Source organism: Sebastes fasciatus, chromosome 21 (genome assembly GCF_043250625.1).
Source record: "Sebastes fasciatus isolate fSebFas1 chromosome 21, fSebFas1.pri, whole genome shotgun sequence".
Taxonomy (NCBI): domain Eukaryota; kingdom Metazoa; phylum Chordata; class Actinopteri; order Perciformes; family Sebastidae; genus Sebastes; species Sebastes fasciatus.
In genome coordinates this window covers 19,108,234-19,127,567 of record NC_133815.1, presented here as the reverse complement: position 1 = coordinate 19,127,567, position 19,334 = coordinate 19,108,234, and the positions used below count along the sequence as shown (strand labels likewise).

The 19,334-nt window shown below is 40.7% G+C and overlaps 1 protein-coding gene across 7 annotated transcripts in view; it reads right to left on the bottom strand.

The window, feature by feature from the left end:
* Positions 1-5,429: 5,429 nt before the first annotated feature.
* slc12a7b (solute carrier family 12 member 7b) overlaps positions 5,430-19,334 on the bottom strand; it is a 77,488-nt gene continuing 63,583 nt past the window's right edge. For 3 of the 7 annotated variants that reach the window (XM_074621925.1, XM_074621927.1, XM_074621930.1), the window contains exons 17-26: positions 18,574-18,742; positions 17,148-17,343; positions 16,357-16,526; positions 15,969-16,100; positions 15,737-15,844; positions 15,407-15,523; positions 12,388-12,563; positions 11,417-11,431; positions 9,103-9,236; positions 5,430-8,111 (exon numbers count right to left, since the gene is read on the bottom strand). In XM_074621925.1, coding sequence (XP_074478026.1) covers positions 8,020-8,111; positions 9,103-9,236; positions 11,417-11,431; positions 12,388-12,563; positions 15,407-15,523; positions 15,737-15,844; positions 15,969-16,100; positions 16,357-16,526; positions 17,148-17,343; positions 18,574-18,742 — 1,309 coding nt within the window. In that variant the 3' untranslated portion in view covers positions 5,430-8,019. The remainder of the gene's footprint in view (positions 8,112-9,102; positions 9,237-11,416; positions 11,432-12,387; positions 12,564-15,406; positions 15,524-15,736; positions 15,845-15,968; positions 16,101-16,356; positions 16,527-17,147; positions 17,344-18,573; positions 18,743-19,334) is intronic. The other 4 variants (XM_074621928.1, XM_074621933.1, XM_074621926.1 and 1 more) reach the window with 3 other exon arrangements.

Sequence of the window (19,334 nt, the reverse complement as noted above, 5' to 3'; positions counted from 1 at the left end):
AAAGTGTTCATATTTTGTTTCACTTTTGTTTTTGCTTTTTTTTTTTACTGTGTTGTATCTTGCTTTTTGTTTTTATGATGCTCCTTGTTTTTTGCACTATCCTCTTTGCTGCTGTACACTGCAAATTTCCCCACTGCAGGACTAATAAAGGAATATCTTATCTTATCTTATCTTATCTTTTCTTAAATAAATGTAAAGCAATCTGTATTTGCAAGACCAACCACCTCTGATATATGGACGCATTTAAAAAAAATAAAATAAAATTTGTGTTAGTTATCATGAGAATGGTGTCTCTAATTATAATAAGATAATAAAATACTGTAATATAAATTTTCAAATAATAATCAAATAAAAAATTAGATTAAAATTAATTAATTTGGACTTTCTTCTGCCTGTTATCATTGTTATTCTTGTATATATATTTTTTATTTATTTATGATAAGTACCCTAGTTTTTCCTCCTCATACTATTCAGCAGTGCCCTTGGCTTTATTATAATAACAACAATAATAATATGAATAATAATCATTATAATAATAATACGCAGAATTACACTCTTCTTCTTCTTGTTTTTACTGTTATTATTATTATTATTATTATTATTATTATAATTATTATTATTATTATTATCATTATCATCATTATCATCATCATTATTATTATAACAACTGTTTATAACAACTTTTATTTTAATGGCAACCTTTCTACGGACCATTTCCGGTCTCTTCCTGCCTGTCTGTGTGTCTCTTGATGGAGCTCTCAGCGCGCTCTCCTCCCAGTTTAACCCTTTAGCTGCTGGACAGAAATAATAACACTCACTATAATATTCCTCTGATGTCCCAGGTGAGGTTAAAGAGCACTTGCTATGCTTTATATTATCTTTATCTCATCATTTATGTGTCGTCATATTGTTGTTTATATTCGTTAAGGGAATTAAAGGTGCTATTTTCAGATCATCAGTGGTTCCAGAAGTCCAAAACAGATTGTCTGCCTACTTGTGAATGAAAACACTTTATTGTTAATATTTACCATGCATCTATTATTATCAGTCATCATACTGGTATAGCTTTACTCTTCACCAAGCTCTGCTGTCCAGCAGCTTTACTCACTCACTGCTGCACAGGGAGCTGAACCCCTAGCCCTACAGTACACTGCACCATTTACGCTCCATAGAGCCGTGAAACACAGAGCCTGACAGGATGCAACTAGACGCAGACTGTCAACAGGAAAGACAGTTTTTAAAGGCTTAAGATATGATAGAGTAGCTCTGCTCTCTGCAGCAGGGATCAAGAGAAGAGAGGATTTGAATGTCATCACAGCTGAGTCCACTGCACATCATCTTCTTCTTCTGCACACATCTCACACACTGTAGCCAGTTACCTTAAACCTGTTTTTAAAGATACTAAACATGTTTCCATTGCACAATGACTTGCAGCCATTGTTGAAGCTACAGTCAGTGTATTGCAAGATGTGATGGCCAAACCAGTTCAGTGACAGGAAACCGTATTTAAACAGCCAACACTATTTCATTTTGCATAAGCATATTAGCATTTTTGACATACAGAGAAAGAAAGAAACATTGAGGGTTTTTTGTCGACACTTCTTCTATTTGTTTATCTTATCTTTAAGTTGCATTAATATCATGTTCTTTGTTATAAATTACAAAGCTGCTCTGGGGATTTCCGGCCTTTCACCGTGTAGCCTAAAAGATGTAACTGGCACACCTGGGCTAAGGACTATAAAAGTCTGACAGAGCACAGGGAGGTTTTGGGAGAGAATAGTTTTGTTTGTGTACATTGAATTGTTAATTTTAAGGAATAAAGTTATATAATAACATGATTAGCATATTAGCAGACTTACGAATATACCGCTCTTTTTTGTAGCTTGAAGAATATTATATATATTTACAGATATTCGGGAGAACGATTGCACAGTCCGTTCTCATTCCCAGGGCGTCAAATACTGAGGCTTTGTCACAGCTGTTGGTGTTCGATACAGCTGATGGGATTAATCAACAACATATCAATGGATGGAAAAAGCTGAGCGTCAGAGCTGGAATCAATATGGGCACAAGCGTACAATATAACAGTGAAGTGCACTCATCACTTCACTGTTATACCGTCCATAGTGGTAGTGCTGCTGCTGCTGAGAATCAATGAGAAAATGTCTCACACAGACATTCATACAGTTTCGACCCACGTCAGGTCGTGCTGTCAACATCCAGCCTCTCCTATCGATTTGGTCAACAACGCAGAGAGCAAACAGAAGACAGAGACAGTACTTTGGACTGACAGATTGTGCAGAGAAAGTGGTGAAAGATGTCAAAGGTCAGCCAAGGCCAACGCTCAAGGGTGTTCCTGTCAAAGACTTTTTTTGGCAGAGCGTGTGGCTGTGCGTTTCTCTGCTGAAATCAAAGGAACCAGCAGCTGAAGCCTTTTTTGAACGCTGGTTTATTTGGAAACAGGATTCAGGTCGTTGTTGCAATCAGCTATACATAACTTCCTGTACGTGTAAAGCATCATGTTCCAACAGTCTCTGGTTTGCTCTCCCTCTTGTTTTTCTCTGTCACGCTCTAATTGAATCACATGTTGGTATGGTTTGTTTGTGTGAGACAGGTCATGTGACCAGTCGAGGTCAGGCCTGTCCGCTCTGGATAGCTGATCATCCAGTTAGATAGGAGGGGAGGTGCAGACGGGGCAGGAGCAGGCTGACACCTCCCACAGCAGAGGGGCTGATGATAACCTGCTGTACAGAGAGATGAGTGGTATAGGCTACAGGTCAGTAAACATAGCACTGTGTTTAATACTTTATTTAAACTTTACAATTTTACAAAAAGAGGACAGTTTACAAGATTACATAAACAGTTTTTTTTTTCAAAAATGTTGTCATCAAAATCTCGGGAGCAATGTGAAGGCAAATGAATAAATGATCTGAAGAAACCGAAGTAGTAAAGCAATTCACAAATGTTCATACTAGCTGTTTGGAATCTGGAGAGGGCAGGAGATCTTCAAGAAAGGGATGGATGGTGAGGATGGACTCAAAGTGTGGGCACTTTTCCTTAACAGTGTGTTTGACTTGAAGATAACGGGAAAAAAATCTGAATTTGGAAGATACTTAAAGGTGCAGTAGGCAATCATTGGGCAACAATTCCATAGTAACCTTTCAGCATATTGTAATTCAAGTGTTCTGAGAGAAAACTAGATTTCTGCACCTCCTCATGGCTCTGTTTTCAGGCTTTAGAAAATCTAGCCTGTGACGGGAGACTTTGTCCAATCACGGGTCATTTCAGAGAGAGCGCGTTCTTATTGGCTGGTGGGCGGTGCTTGGTATTTCCTCAGCAGATCTCAACGTGGCTGCCGGATCACAAACTTTCTAATTTTTACAGCTAAACAGTTCACTACAAGATGTTTCTGACAATATTTGAGGAGAGAAATAGGCATTAAAGTAACAGAATATTGTTTCATATTTGATCAGCGCTGCCTAGTTTGACCGTTTGATATGAGTTTGTGAGTGATTGACAGCTGCTCAGAGACGGCAGACTCCAGATCAGCTCTGACTGGTTGTTTTCCTCCTGTCTGTTATGAGCACCGGAGAACACCGGAGGACACAGAGGCTCATGATTTTTTTCAGATTACCTGTCTCATGCACTACTGTCAGGATATATTGATATATTATAAAAATAACCTTTTTTTTATCATAGTTGCTCCATTTCTACCCACTGCAGCTTTAAAGGTGCAGTGTGTAGGATCTGATGGCATCTAGCGGTGAGGTTGCAGATTGCAACCAATTGAAATTTTGTGCCAAGCTCGTTGGAGAACTATTGTGGCCAATGTAAAAACATTCAAACGCAAATGGCCCAATCTAGAGCCAGTGTTTGGTTTGTCTGTTCTGGGCTACTGTAGAAACATGACGGCCGGCTCCGTGAAGAGGACCCGCTCCCTATGTAGATATAGACGGCTCATTCTAAGCTAAAGAAAACACAACGATTCTTAGTTTCAGGTGATTAGACACTAAAGAAAACATCAATCCATTTCTGCTGATAGATCCCCCTAAATGTTACACGCTGGTCCTTTAAGGTAAAGTTTTGTTGGATTGACTTGTGGCAAAACTGGAAAACAAAAGAGCAGGAATTGAAGATTTTTTAACAGCAGAGGCTTCTGGCTGTAACTATGACTTATTCCTTTCAATCTCTGCACCTCTACGTCTCCAGTAGGTAGGAGCCCTGGAGTCAGCTGCTCAGTATATCAAGGGGTTTGCGTAGACAAGCCTTAGACATCCTGTGTAACATATCACTGTGTTGACAAGCATCTGGAACGATGTCTCTCTAGACGTCATCTGATACAAAAATGTGCCCATGCTTGATTTGACTCAGAGATAAATCTCTACATCAGCGGCTGCCACAGAGCTGCAGCATGAAGTCAGATTCAAGGGAAGGCAAGGCTGCTCTCTGGTGGATAAAAGCTGTTCCACCAATGGGACTACTAGTGAGCACATTCACCACTACCCACAGTACCACCACCACCAATACACCTTCACTGTTTCTGAATGATTCTGAGTTTCGTTCAATATGTGCAGTGTTTTCCAGCCTTTTTAACTTGTGACCCCTTAATGTGAAGCTATAGACTGATCAGCCATAACATTATGACCACTGACAGGTGAAGTGAATAACATGAATTATCTCGTTACAATGGCACCTGGCAGTGGGGGAGATATATTAGACAGCAAGTGAACATTTGGAACTTTGTGTTGGAAGCAGAAAAAATGGGCAAGCGTAAGGATGTGAGCGACTTTGACAAGGGCCATATTGTGACGGCTAGACGACTGAAAATAAGACTTGTGTTTCTGCTGCCTTAGAATGAGCCTTTATATCTACATAAGGAGCGGGTTTTATTCACCATGCTGGCTGCCATGTTTCTACAGTAGCCCAGAACGGAGAAACCGAACACCGGCTGTAGATAGGGACATTCATGTTTTCAAGTTTTGGCATCGGCACACCACACACTTGACACATGGGGGAAGTTTCAGTTGGTTGCAATCTGCAACCACACCACTACCAAATCCTACACACTGCACCTTTAAAACCATGTCTTTCCATCACTGTAACATGATATCAGTCATAAAAGTGACTTTAATAAAGCCACTAGCTCATAGAATGAGACCATTGATAAATATTTAAAATAATGATAATGATGCTTTCGCTCAACCAGTGTGACTAGAATTAGGACGCAGACAGGTTTTTTGGTTTATTTCAGCACTTTTAATAATTACTCAGAGGCACAAATACAATTTACAGGGCTACCTTCCTCTACATGTGCGCCCACAAGTGACTTCCTGTTCCAGTCTGTGAGGCCTGCCAGCTGAGGCGGACAACAGCAGAAACACACACACACACAGGAACACACACACATTCACTCACACATGCACACTATTCTGCTGGTCCTCTCACATCGCGGAGGCTTTTTTTATTTTCCTTTCATGAATCCATATATAACATCAGTTCTGAAAGAGAGCTGTGATTGAACAAGTTTTTTTTTATTTCTTCAGCCGGGCCTCAGTGACACCTTGAGGTAGATAACATTCTCCAGTCACCTCAAACATTAAACACACACTGCTGAAAATCCTATTTTTTTTTTTTTTTTTTCAATTTAGCATCTTTTGTTTTGGGTCTTCATGTATTTTTTCTTTATGCACAGCTACTGCTATTCAGCTCAGTAACCAAATTAAAAATAAAAGAAACTTCTTTAATAATTTATCTTAACAACTTCTTAAAACAAGACAATTTCAAGTTTATTTATACAGAACTATGTTTTTATCTTTGGTGGCTAAAATATAAAAACTGAACAAAGGAAACTGAAATGAACTTCATACAGTGACAGTTAAACCAATCATTTGTACCCTGGTTGCTTCATTCTTAATACTTTCAGTCCAGGGTGCCACTGTATCCTGAGGGGGGGGTTCAGTCCTGTGTGTTGTGCATGATGCGTTTCTGACGGGTTGGAACAAAACACAAAAACATCTGCTGCCGTCTTCACACGTGCCGCCTCCTCTCTGCCTCCTCCCATAAAAATCACATTGAAAAATTAACACTTAAAGTAACAGAAGATCAATTATAATGTAACAAACACTACAGAGACCATAATGATAGAGTTACACAGGCGTACATCAACGACTGAACAAAACACAACAAAACACGGATGTTGCATTAACTGACAATCAGTAAGTTCTCATTTCCCTGCAGATCGGTGCAGGAGAACACTACTTTCTGCTTTACAAAATACTGCACAGCTAATTTTGGAAAAGAAACTGTGGAGGTACGCGTGAGAAAAGGGTTGATGTTGGTTTCCTTCTTCCCTCTCACCCATTTTTTTGCAGCATTTAGACCACGTTAGACGGCCCTGGAAATTGCACTATTAGTTACATTTGTTTTATTATTAATTTGCAGAATTTTAAAAGAATTCTGGATGAGCTCTATCATAAAAAAATATTCTTTTAAAGATCGTCAATGTAAAAAGCGGCGGCTACTGCGTGGCCATGCTCTCTAAGATGCATCAGTAATACGTCCACAGTTTCTTTTGTAGTCATTTTGGCACTTTTTCTCCTACACATGCTCATTACTATGAATCTACTCCGTCTGCGACTCAAAAGCCTGAAGAGTTTTGTTTGGTAAAATAATATAAAAACAACATTGAAACATGAAATAGTATGGAATCACTTGCTGTCTGCATCTTTTTTTTCCTCCAATGAGCTCATTCATCAGTATGTCGCTCCACTTTGTGTGAGAAGAATGTATAGCGGTGTGTGTTGTTGACCAGTAGGAAGTGTCACTGTAGGCGGTAGAACCAGGTGAGAGTACACGATGAATTAAGTGCTGAAAGTTGGAGTAGTGCAAAGTCAACAGTGCTGTAACTACGTCCGTATGGGAAGAATTACGCTAATTCGCATGTCGATTTGTGCTTTTTACATTTTAAATAAATGCCCACAATAATTCTGAGGGCAAATTAAAAGAGCCAATCTACTATTTCTTTAAGCTACTGTCAAACAGTCCTCACTCCCAACTGAGCACTACTTCAGTCACCATAAATATGTATACATTTAATATGTAATTTTTATAAAGCTTACAAAGGGTCCTAGAATATTAGCTATGGCTATTTTCCCCTATTACATCGATAGTGTTCTTTAAGGGCGGGATCATCAAGTATCAGTAGCACATATCCACCCGACAGAAGGTGATCCAACATGTGGTGCACGTTCAACATCCTCCCGGCCGGTCCGTCACTAAATCATTGACAAGGCGAACAACCACAGAGCGCTACGACTACAGATGCTGCTTCAGGGACGACCTTTCAACTGCACACAATAACTCTTGTTCTGCAACCCTAACCAGCATGTTTCTAAACAGAAACTCTCTGTACAGACTGAAACCACTTTCTTAAAGGTTATTTTAAATGAAAATATTTAGCACAAGTGGTGATGCAGAACATACAGACCACCAAACTGTATCTAATATTGAAAATCCAGTATGACCTTTCAGTTCTGTAACGTGTCTCAGGTCCGGCAAACATCTCTGCATCTCCCAGAGTGCAACATAAAAGACTACGAGGTTCAGCACACATTCACTTCTTTTGCTTATCTTTACACACAGTGAGCGCCAGTAACAACATCGACACGAGAGGGAAAGAATATGAAAATGTAACAGAACATAACAACGTTTTTTTCAGAGTTAAATGAACAATATAAAGTGTCTCTATGCTCTATCTTCCAAATGCAGGGGTGCTGTGGCCCGGCGTGGACGCACGCTGCGCTCTCTCTCAGCCAGTCAACTGATTCAACGCTGTTTCCTTCCATCCTGGGGTCCTTCAAAACCGTCTGTCAATCACATGTGGTCCCGCCTTCCAACAACCCCCGCCCCCCTTCATAAAAATCAAATTAGGCTTCTTCCCCGAAAATGCCCGGTGACCGGTATCCATGGGAACAGCCCATGTGTGCAGGGTGGGGCGTGAGAGTGTTTTTTTTTTTTTTTTTAAGAGTAGATGGTGATGACTTCACGGCCGCCGCCTCGCACCAGGAGGACCCGGTTCAGACCCTCGAGGAGAACCTCCAGGAACTCCATGTCTGAGAGGACGGCAGTTAAGAAATAAAACATCCTGTAGTCCACATTATATCCCTCCTCGCCACACCTCATTCCTACTGTCCATCACAGTGCGCATTCACCACAGTATAATGGTAGTAATTTAACCTGCAATAACAATAACATACCATCACCTTAAAGTTATTATACAAAACTTTTTTTTGAGAAACTCACATATATAGTTAGGAAGAATTTTTTGACATCTGGGAAATGCTTTAGGAATTAAAAAAAAAAAAATGGTAACATTAAAGAGTAAAAAAGACTAATCTATTGTGAGGAATGTGTTGTACTCTGTACTCTTAATTTAATGTATTTCATTTTTTTTTTTTTATTTGCTTCATTGTATTTTCATGGTAAATCTATATCAATTTTAAGTTTATGTGTACTTCAAGGGATTTTTATTTTTACTATTTTATACACTGCCATATGTTCAATTTGGAGGAAGCTTCTTTTTTTTGTACAATGCTTTAAATGTATAAAATCAATAAATGTATGTTAAAACAATATATAGCAAAATAGTTAGCAACATTAGCCTTCATTTGGAGTCGTGTTCGTGTCCACATGATGAATGTTTGTCCAATATTCACTCACTTTTAGCTCCGTTTTTGGTCTCCACCAACCACTGAGGGGAATATCTGTCTATTTAGCTGCTAAATGCTTCACCAGATTGTCTCTAACTGTGTCTGTCTGCCGGCTGGTGCTGTGCGGGTATTGTTCAGTGGGTTTTAAAAATATTTTCTACTGAAAACAGCTTCTTGATGCTGCTGAAAACAACACTATGAGAGCAGTGAGAGTGAACCAAAACGGTAAAGTTGTGGGCCCGGACACCCAAACGATGAGCTGAAACTCACTATATAAAGTTCTGTAAAGCCGAGAGGAGCTGCAGAATCAGCTGATACTTCTTTCATTGCTACGAGCGACCTCTTTCACATTGATATTATAAACATATCTAGATCGTAGCTGCTTTAAGGATACAGTTCTCGTCTCCTCCTCTGTTCCTAGGAGGTCCGGGCATGTTGAGCAGAACCAGGTGAGCTCCCTGTGACTTGTTGACCACCATCCCGTTCAGCTTGACAGCCGTGTGCATCCGACGGACATTCGACTGGTTCCTGGTTTGACAAGAAGGTCACAGTGAGAGAGGACAGCACTGAAGAAAAACAACCCTAACTTTCATTAAGTGATAAGGTGGGAACAGTGATGGTGATAAGTGGCTGCTGGGACTTCTTCACTTCTTATGAGACCAGTGCAATAACTGAACTGTAGCCTTTATAACTTTATAGTTTTATGCTGGCATCAAACTACAGTAGGCCTTTTTCATAGAATACATAGTTGTCCCATATATCTTGAAACACAGAAAACCTATTATATCTTAATTTGATTGATATCCAACGTCACATATTGTATCATTTCCTGTTAATATGAAATAGTAAATTTTGTTCTAATGTTTTTGTTTACTAACTGTTAAACCAGTATAGCAGGTACTACACACTGTATAGTAATAGTATGTAGTACGGATTTGGGACACAGCTTTAGTCATAGTAGGAAAAGCACAGGCGACATCCTAATACCACTACTAATACCATTACGACTATTAATAACATTAACGATGGCTCGGTATTTTATTATTTACTAGGGCTGTCAATCGATTAAAAATATTCAATTGCAATTAATCGCATGATTGTCCATAGTTAATCACGATAAATCGCAAATTAATCACATTTTTAATCTGTTCAAAAAGTACCTTAAAGGTAGATTTGTCACGTATTTAATACTCTTATCAACATAGGAGTGTTGAGTGAGTGCAAATGTATGTATATATTTATTACTGGAAATCATTAACAACACAAAACAATGACAAATATTGTCCAGAAACCCTCACAGGTACTGCATTTAGCATAAAAAAATATGCTCAAACTGCAGCCCAACAGGCAACAACAGCTGTCAGTGTGTCAGTGTGCTGACTTGACTATGACTTGCCCCAAACTGCATGTGATTATCATAAAGTGGGCATGTCTGTAAAGGGGAGACTCGTGGGTACCCATAGAACCCATTTTCATTCACATATCTTGAGGTCAGAGGTCAAGGGACCCCTTTGAAAATGGCCATACCAGTTTTTCCTCGCCAAAATTGTGCGCAAGTTTGGAGCGTTATTTAGCCTCCTTCACGACAAGCTAGTATGATATGGTTGGTACCGATGTATTCCTGAGGTACTCTAACTTGTTGTGTTAATGCGTTAAAGAAATTAGTGGCATTAAAACGACACGTTATTACTGCGTTAACTTTCACAGCCCCGTTATTTACACCTACTGCGACATGTCAAAACGTCTTCTGTGAGAAAGGCCTACTGTGTCCCCACTCCTGGGGAAACAGGAGCTGCACACTGGAAACATTTCAGTGAACTTTTGAGCCAGCGCTTGCTTATGCCTTCCTCATTAAATGAATAAAACTCAGTGAGAACAAGCTCTGCTTTTTATATGGTTATATGATGGAAAAACTAATGTAACAAAATGTTTTTCTGACTCGCTTATGAATTAAAACATCACTAACACACTGTGTACTTCTATAGAAAAACACCAGTATAACACATAAACATATATACTATTAATAACATTTGCATTTTAAAGCATTCTGTATGTCAGCGTCAGACACAAATGAGAGAACAAGGCATGGTTAAGGGACTGAAGCGTGTTTTAAATCCAAATAAAGAGGCAGCATTTAAGGGACATGCAGTATCACACCCTGAAGTCCACGTGGTGTTTATTATTGTTTAGTTTGTCATAGCATATCTGATTGTACATGCTGTAATCTTATATTCATTAACTATCTCTTTAAATATTGCCTCTTTATCGTCACCTTCACAATGTTAGATCAAAAGCAATAAAAGCACATGACGTCGACTGCCAAAAGCCATTTTATATATGAGGAGAAAAACAAGACAATTTCACAAACTTCTGCTTTCCATTCTACTGAATAAGAAAAACATTAATATTTTCTTGTAAAGACCAAATGAACATTTGTTTTGTATTTGATATTCACTTTGAAATACAGAAATAAATGGAAAGCACAAAGTTGCTCATGCCTACAAACAATGTCTTCAATAAAACATGCAAATTAACTCAACCCTGTTTGAACAGGAAGTCATATTAGCATATGAGGACACACAAACAAGGACGCAGACACACACATACACAGAGGCGCTAGCACACGAGCTGGAGGACACTGAACAAAGCTACAGTCACCACAGCAGCGGTACATACATACAGCCTAGAGCAAAAAGAATGCCACTTACAGACTCTCCCACTCTCTAGAAGGAGGAAAATGGGACAGAACAACAGAAATAGGCTTAGATGCTTTCTACTTGAGCTCTCTCCACCACACTGCATGCTTCCAACTGTCCCAAACGGCCCGTCGTGACACCCAAAGGTGACCCACGGAAACCCCCAGAAAGTGACATGGAACCGTTTGATAATGAATGGTGAGGCTTTTGTGAAAAAAACTCCATTTCGTCCTGTGAGACTTTATACGATGTGTTTACAACGACTCTTAAAAGCCAATAGAAGTGGACTGGGACACACCTGATGAAGTCCACACACTGATAATATGGACCACAGACTGCATATAAAGATGGACGGCATGACAGCTCCCCAAAAGTGAAGCCAAAACATCTGGGGAGGAAGCGGAGACCATCTTTATATACAATCTGTGGTATGGACAGTATGGGATGAGGAGGTGTTAGTCTAAACGGCAACAAATGTGTGCATGTGATCTGCGTGGTCCGGCCATGCACTAAGACTGAAATGGCTGGAAGTGTACACACATGCGCACACACACCAAATGCAGCCTGAATGCACACGCCATGCAGGAAGTCGTCCCATTTCACCCTGTCAGGCTCAGTACGACCACTATTACTACTACATCTACACATGCTGTCCTCCTGCACTGAGGCGTTGGCACCATCCTGAAGTGCTGTCAGTACTGTGTGTGCTGTGGTGTGTGCTTCAGATACTTCTAATACTTCACATATTTTGACATGTTAAAACTTGATGTTCAAAATGGTGCAGATGTCTCTCACAAGGCACATGCGATCACATCCTATTTTGTACCACCACCTTTACAGCAATTTTCAGTAACATATCCAGTAGACTTGACACTCCTTAAAGTTACAGACTGTTCACTTTCCCTTCTGTTTAGCTCCTGAGCTACAAAATGTACGTACAGAGGTTCGTCCTTTGGGTGGTGTTTAAACAAACGTATACTCACGGTTTCATGTTAAACAGGTCGCGTACAGCCACGTTGGCGTTGAGCTCGCGGTTCCGATTACGCTCCGTGAAGAGCTTTTCCTTGGTCCAGGTCATGTGGACCCGATCGGGCCCAGCTTCGGCCTTGTCGTTTATCGCGGCGTGAGACGCCGTGTTTCTGTCATGGATGAGCTGGGCCTGGAGGGAGTGGAGGGAGAGAGAGAGAGAGCGTGGAGGACATTTTTAGTACTGACCAGGAGAGATTTCAGGGGAGGGACGAGATGAAACAGGATGAACAGAATGGATGAGGAGAGGTGGTAACTCAACGATAACGCTAAGGAATGAAAGAAGGAGGAGAGGATGACAAGGAGGTCTAATAGAATCCCAGAAAGACAAAAGAAGGGGATTGATGGAGAGAAATAGAGCGGTGCAGGAATGAGTCCTAAAAGCCGGAAATGAGTCAGCATGTTTGCACAAGCTGAAGAGATTTTAACGTTTTGTTCTACGATAGAAAATATGTCAGTAAATAACCAACTCGTGAATTTTGAAGCTTTTACGTGTCTTAAAAAAGGTGGTTGCTAACGAGTGGCTAAATGAGACTGCTAAACGTCATCACGCTGACTCGTCAGCCTTTACAGCCTCGTTGTATATACCAGTATTCATGCGACCGTGATGTAGTTGTTGATGTACCTTTTTACTTCCGGTGATTGTATTCACGCAAGATTATCTTCCTGAACAAAACGTGTAAGCATCATAAACATGTGTGTACCACAGAGATTATCGTCTCCAATAATCCAAAAGTTGATTGTACCAGGGTGATGCTAATTTCCTGGTTGGCCTACAAAAATACGTCATCCCTGTAGCACTCTTTAGGAGTAAAGGAATCAAAACTAGAGGTGACTAAATAAATGCTGCACAAAACAACTTCTTCCTTCTACACGTTGGGGTGAAACCATGCTGGAGAATAATGAGAATAATACAAACCTGTTCAGCTGTTCAACAATTACAACAACACACATGGACCATAAAAGAACACATTGGGCATCACCAGACATGGCTGGAGGTCTCAGCGATGGTTGAAACACAACATGTATGGATGACTGACAAGAACAGAGTGGTGGGAAGGTACAGCATGACGTTATCCAGGTGTTCAAATTGGATACAGGGCTTCCAGGGGATTATTACACATGCTCAAATATGTGACTTAAACAGTATAAAGCAGCCTATAATGCATGAGGGATAGTGCAGGGATAATACAGCAGTAGCACAGCAGAGTAGGATTTATAGACATCATTATTAGAATAAAGTATAATTTGGTTTCATTACATATGGCAGCATATCTGTTCACTGCTGTTCCTGTACTACAGCGGACAATGTCAACAGTTATGTAACCACGGCCAATGACAATAAATGATGGGGTTGTTGACATCTGTCATCATAAAGATATGGATTATGGCCTCTGTGCTGCTTGGTACCAGTTCATATTTGATACATGCAAAATGGATCTTGATAAAAACACAGGCAGTGCTAGTAAAACAGCAGGCTGACTATGTCACACATTTAGACCTCTCTGTTTTTAATATTCTGTAGAAGGGAGGCTATGTGTTCAGTTTCTGTTTCAATATCATCCTCTACCTGTTATGCTTGTTGACTACTAGCTGTGACTGGTAGTGTCCAGTATGGACACTGGCTACAGGTACGAGGGTGGGAATGAAAAAAGAGAGTACAGTATTGTCAGTATAAACCACTCCTGGTGTAGTAGCCCTGTGAGGCTGTAATGCTCAATAAACAACAGTGCCGACCGCCATTTACTGTAGGTAACACACTGACTATGGAGAAGTATCTCATACGACCCCACTTCAAAAACACCTGAACTATCCCTTTAAATAGATCTGAGTCAGTTTTTCAAAGTTAAGATCTCAGGACATCGGGACAAGTCTCAAGAATTTAACACCGAGCAAATGTTTGACACTGTTTTCAGGTTTCTGAGACAATACTGTCCACTCTTTCCCCTCACGTCTGTCGGGGAGGTGGAGGTGGGGATGAGGTGGGGATTAATGGGAATTCAGGCAACGGTCTGGTGTTCACAAAGCAGCTCTCCGTGACTATACAGTAAGTAGCACTACTTGTTAGGCCAAGTCTGGACTTGGTGGTTTAGTTGTTAGATGTACAAGATGCTATCTGTAATCATGGACTCTCTTTCTTATCAAACAGGCTACTGTTTCACACAATGCTACAATAACTAACCCGTAGTCCTGAGCTGACTAGGACTTCACGCTGGTGCACTCTATGTAGAACGACTAGAGCTGGCCCCGAAGCAGCTTTAGCTCTGATGTAACATGGTTACTCATCATCTAAGTATCCTGAACTAGTGCTAACACGCTGTGTGCACATGGTAAATCAGCCATGAGCTGATGCTATGGATAAGCCCTCAGATGGTTAAAAGGCACAAAGGGTTATCCAGAGAGCAAAAGCATTTTGTCCTCTATTTCCAGTTCCACACTTTAAGCCTTAATGATGCTAAAGATGTGTTGTTTTAAAAGAAGCAATAACTCCTAATGAGAACATTTTAATATTTAAACAAATGCTTGAGGGACCTTGGTGAGAACCTCCAATAAAATCTGTACTTTTTTCACTAAACAACTTGATCTTGTCTCATAAACTCATTCTTGATTAGCACCACGATTGTCTGGCCTTTGAAATGAGGAGTGTAACTATGCCCAGTCTTTATATAATTATAATAACTGTGCCCACATTTAGACTGAAAATTAATTTCCTATGGCACTACTAATTATTACTCCTCCATCCTTCCTTCCTTCCCATTTGATTGATTAGACTTTATACGCATCACACTCTGACGTCCACACCAGAGTGTGTGATGTATGCCTGACTGACTACTTGCACATCTATTTTTCAAAACATGGGTCCAGATTTTAAACCATGATGATTGCGGAGGAGACTGTAGCCAAAGATCCAGCTTTGTGAAGACAGGTTTGTGTGTCTAAAAATGAAGGGGACAGTGGGTTGACAACATCTGCTACCTCGTCCTCCTGATTGTCCTCCACCATGGAGGAAGGCCGGCTGCGGTTCGTGCTCGGGACGGGGCCCTGGTTCTTCCTCCGGATTGAGCTACGCGATTCGTCAGTGATACTCTGAATCTGAGCGGTGTGCGGCGTGGCAAATTGCAAACAACATTCAGTAACAATAAATGCCATGTTATTGAAGATGTTTATGCGCTAATATTATTAGTATCTACTCTAAGACACGCCATAAAAAATACTGCATTTACTTGTGTTGAATTGGAATGCAACTACAGAGACAAAGCGAGTGTGAGTGCAGGGTTGTGTTCAGGTAGATGAAGTGTACATTACCTCTCTCTCCCTCTCAGTCCTGGAGAGTTGCATCTGTTTCAGCATCTGAGACCTCTGCTCCATCACCAGCGTCTTCTCATAGGTGAAGGCTGAGATGTCGTTATCATGCTGCACAGGATGAGGACGGAAACACCATTAGCGATACAATATGGAGCCCTGATTTCCAATGTAGCGATGCATTGTTACCATTACAGGATATAACGTAGTGCTATTCTGTCAAACACAGTCTCACCATCTCCACCACTTCCACTTCTGCATTGAGTCGCAGGTGGTAAAGGAACATCTGGAGATCTTTCTTCATTTGGATGCTGTTGTCATCCATCTGGGCCACGGTGAAGATGCGCATCTTACACTTCCTCCACACCTGGAGGAGGGACAGATGGCGTCGTTATGGAAAAGCAAGAGCGTCAGTCAGTCAGGGATAGATGGATGGATCAGTGAGGTAAAGTAGGGCCGAGGGGAGGGGACGAGGGAAGAGAGTGACACCAAGAGGGAGAATTCATGGAGAGATGATAGCTAGGTGAGTATGAAGGAGGGATACTGGGCATGAATACAAAGAGAGGAATGAAAAATATGAAAAACATGATTTGTACAATATCTCAGAGATGAACATAACCAACCTTGTGCTGCCGCAGCAGGAAGGGCAGCAGCATCAGCAGGCCTCCGTCGTGGACCACCCACCACACGTCGATGGTGCCCTCCCCCAAGCGGTCCTGGTTGGTGGGGAAGCTGTCCACATTCTTAGCCACAAGCAAGGCCTGATTGGCCGCTGTGGACTCCCGCACTGTCTCTGGATGGATAGAGGGAGAGAGAGAGAGAGAGAGTGTCTACTGCCTCTTTTCCACTGCATGCTACGGCTCAACTCAGCTCCAATCGACTCGACTCGCTCTTTTTAGTTTTTTCCATTGACAAAAGTTGTGGATAGTACATGGTACGTATTTTGGTATCACCTCTGTCGAGAGGTTCCAAGTGAGCTGAGCCGATACTAGAAGGTGGAGTTAAAACACTGCAGACCACTGGTTGGTCAGAGAATCGTCACCAGAATTGTCACTTGCAAGACGCGGTGTCCCGTGTCCTGCACAAACCTGCCATTTTTAAATAGCCAACCGCATTTTAAAAAATGTACTTGACCGAGTTTTAAAAAAATGGCAGCCCACAAGACCACGCTGTGGCACGACAAGGTGAAGACATGGCCTATCAATCAGTATGTGTTGTCTATGGGACATTAATCTATTGCCATCTCATTGGAAAGATTGCACAAACAGCTGTGCAAATATGCAATGTAAGATGTATCATCATTACTTCCTATGCATTTTTAAAATCAAATCGGATGTACTTTTCTGTATAATATTCATCTGATTATACATTTCTATGTACTCCAATTTATTTTGAACCGTCTCCTGCTCGGTACCTATGAAATTCTTCCATGACTGCGGGTCGTTGGACTGCCTCCAGGTGCCGGGCCAGGCCATCAGGACTGTGTTGTGCTTCATGCCTCCCAGCCCTGCAGACTGGATGAGGTGGGAGACGCCGTCTCTGAGGTTGGAAGACACCACGACATGGCAGAAACCCTTTGTTTTCTCTGCTGACATGGCAGCCTTGATGTTCTGGGCAGAGAAAGACAGAATATACATATGAACATAAAGTATGAAGGAGGTGTAACACATTACTGATACAGCACTCAATAGTCTACTCAATGGCAAAGATTCCCTGTTTAATTATGAGCACTAACTCTAAATAACCATTCAGCGCTCTCATTAGTATCCATTCAGGACAGTTCATAACGATGGGTCTAAACAACGCCCATGAATGCAGCAGTCTGTGTAATCTGGAATCCAGCTTCTGCATAGGATTGCTTTTACAGGAAAAATAATCCACTGATTAAAAATACTTTTGAGGACACAGTCAAATCAGGTTGCAAAAAAAAAAGAATCAAATGAGCTACTCAGTTTGGCCACTAGATGTCAGAGTTCATCTGCAGTTGGGGTTTAAAATGCTTCCTAACTCTGTAAATCCTGACTGACACACAACAGGTTTTATTGTGAGCCCAGCAGTGAGTTTTAAACACTGAGTTTGACTGTAACGCTTAGCAACGGATGGACAGGTGAGAAATGAATTTGTATAAAAGACAACTGGTGTTTCATCAGAAGCTGTGAAACCTGAAATTGTTGTTTGAGGAGTGCAGAGCAGGGTTATTATCGTAAACTAAAACTGAAACTAAAACGCAAATAAGCAGTGAAAACTATTGTAAACTAAATAAAAACAATTTCCTTTAAGAAAAACTCAAACTAAATGATATTGCCTGGGTAAAAAAACAAATATAAATAAAAATTAACGTAAATTCATTTCAGTTTTAGTTTTTCAGTTTTAATTATTTAACTATAATATATAACTACTAAAAAAAAAGGAGACAGCATGAATTTCCATCAACTCTTGTGACATTGACTCACAGAAATTGAACAGACTTGATATTCCTGGAGATGGCACTATGACAATTGCTTCACTAAAGTAGCACGAAGATCCAACATTAAACATGTTATGGCGATTCTTACACAGTTCCCCAACCATGTATTTAGTATATATGTAGCTACATATACTTAACAAAAACTAAATATATAAAAACTAAAACTAAACCTTTCTGAAAAACTGAAACTAGACTAAAACAGGCAAACACACTCTGAAAACTATAACTAAACTAAAATGAAATCAAAAACTCAAAACTAAATTAAATAAAATTAAAACTACTACTACTATGCTTGTGCCTGCATTTGCATTTTGCATGTTGTGCTCTTGCACTAAAACACACTACCATGCTGGCGTATACATTTCAACTGTACCTGCTCAGCCTTCTTGGCCTCGTCTTCTTTGGTGAGATAGGTTCCAACTAAAACGTTCCCCACTATCGTGAGGCCTTTCCCTGCCTTCAGCTGGGTGGTGAGGGACAGCAGACGACTGTGTTTGACACCTTGATCGGAGTCGAGATTCAGGAGCACCAGCAACTGAGGCCTGGATACATCACGAGAGGAAAAGGAGAGAGGGGGGATAAAGTCAGGTTTCGAAAGACAGAAGATGCTCACATCTCAGAGGGTTCATGAACAGCAACAAATATCTTTATGTGTACAAATCAGAACAAATGTGCTCTTTTGTCGTCACACAGGCCCATCATAATTTAATTAAAGCAACACCACAGTAAAAAGCACATTATTTCTGTAGAGAAGGTGTGGCAACATTATTACAGTGGTATTGTCAGTCCTACAGGCCATGTCTTTGGCACCAGACTAACAGAAGAGGGGCATTAACAGTTAACACAGTTACCTTTAATGACAACCATCTGTATAACTGGAAACATCACATCCCTAGGAAGAGTATATCTACCCTGAACATGCCAGTAGAGAGTAAATGAAACGTGTTTGGTCTTTGGGACAGACAGACAGACAGGCAGACAGGCAGTCTGTGAGGTCAGCCAGTGTGTGTGCCGCCTCTGTACAGTATAAAGGCTCATCAACCTCTTCTGTCAGATTAGGTAGAGGACCAAGAGATTAATCAAATTCACCCTGTGTCTATTCCTGTCTCGCTTTAGTCCACCGCTACAGTGACA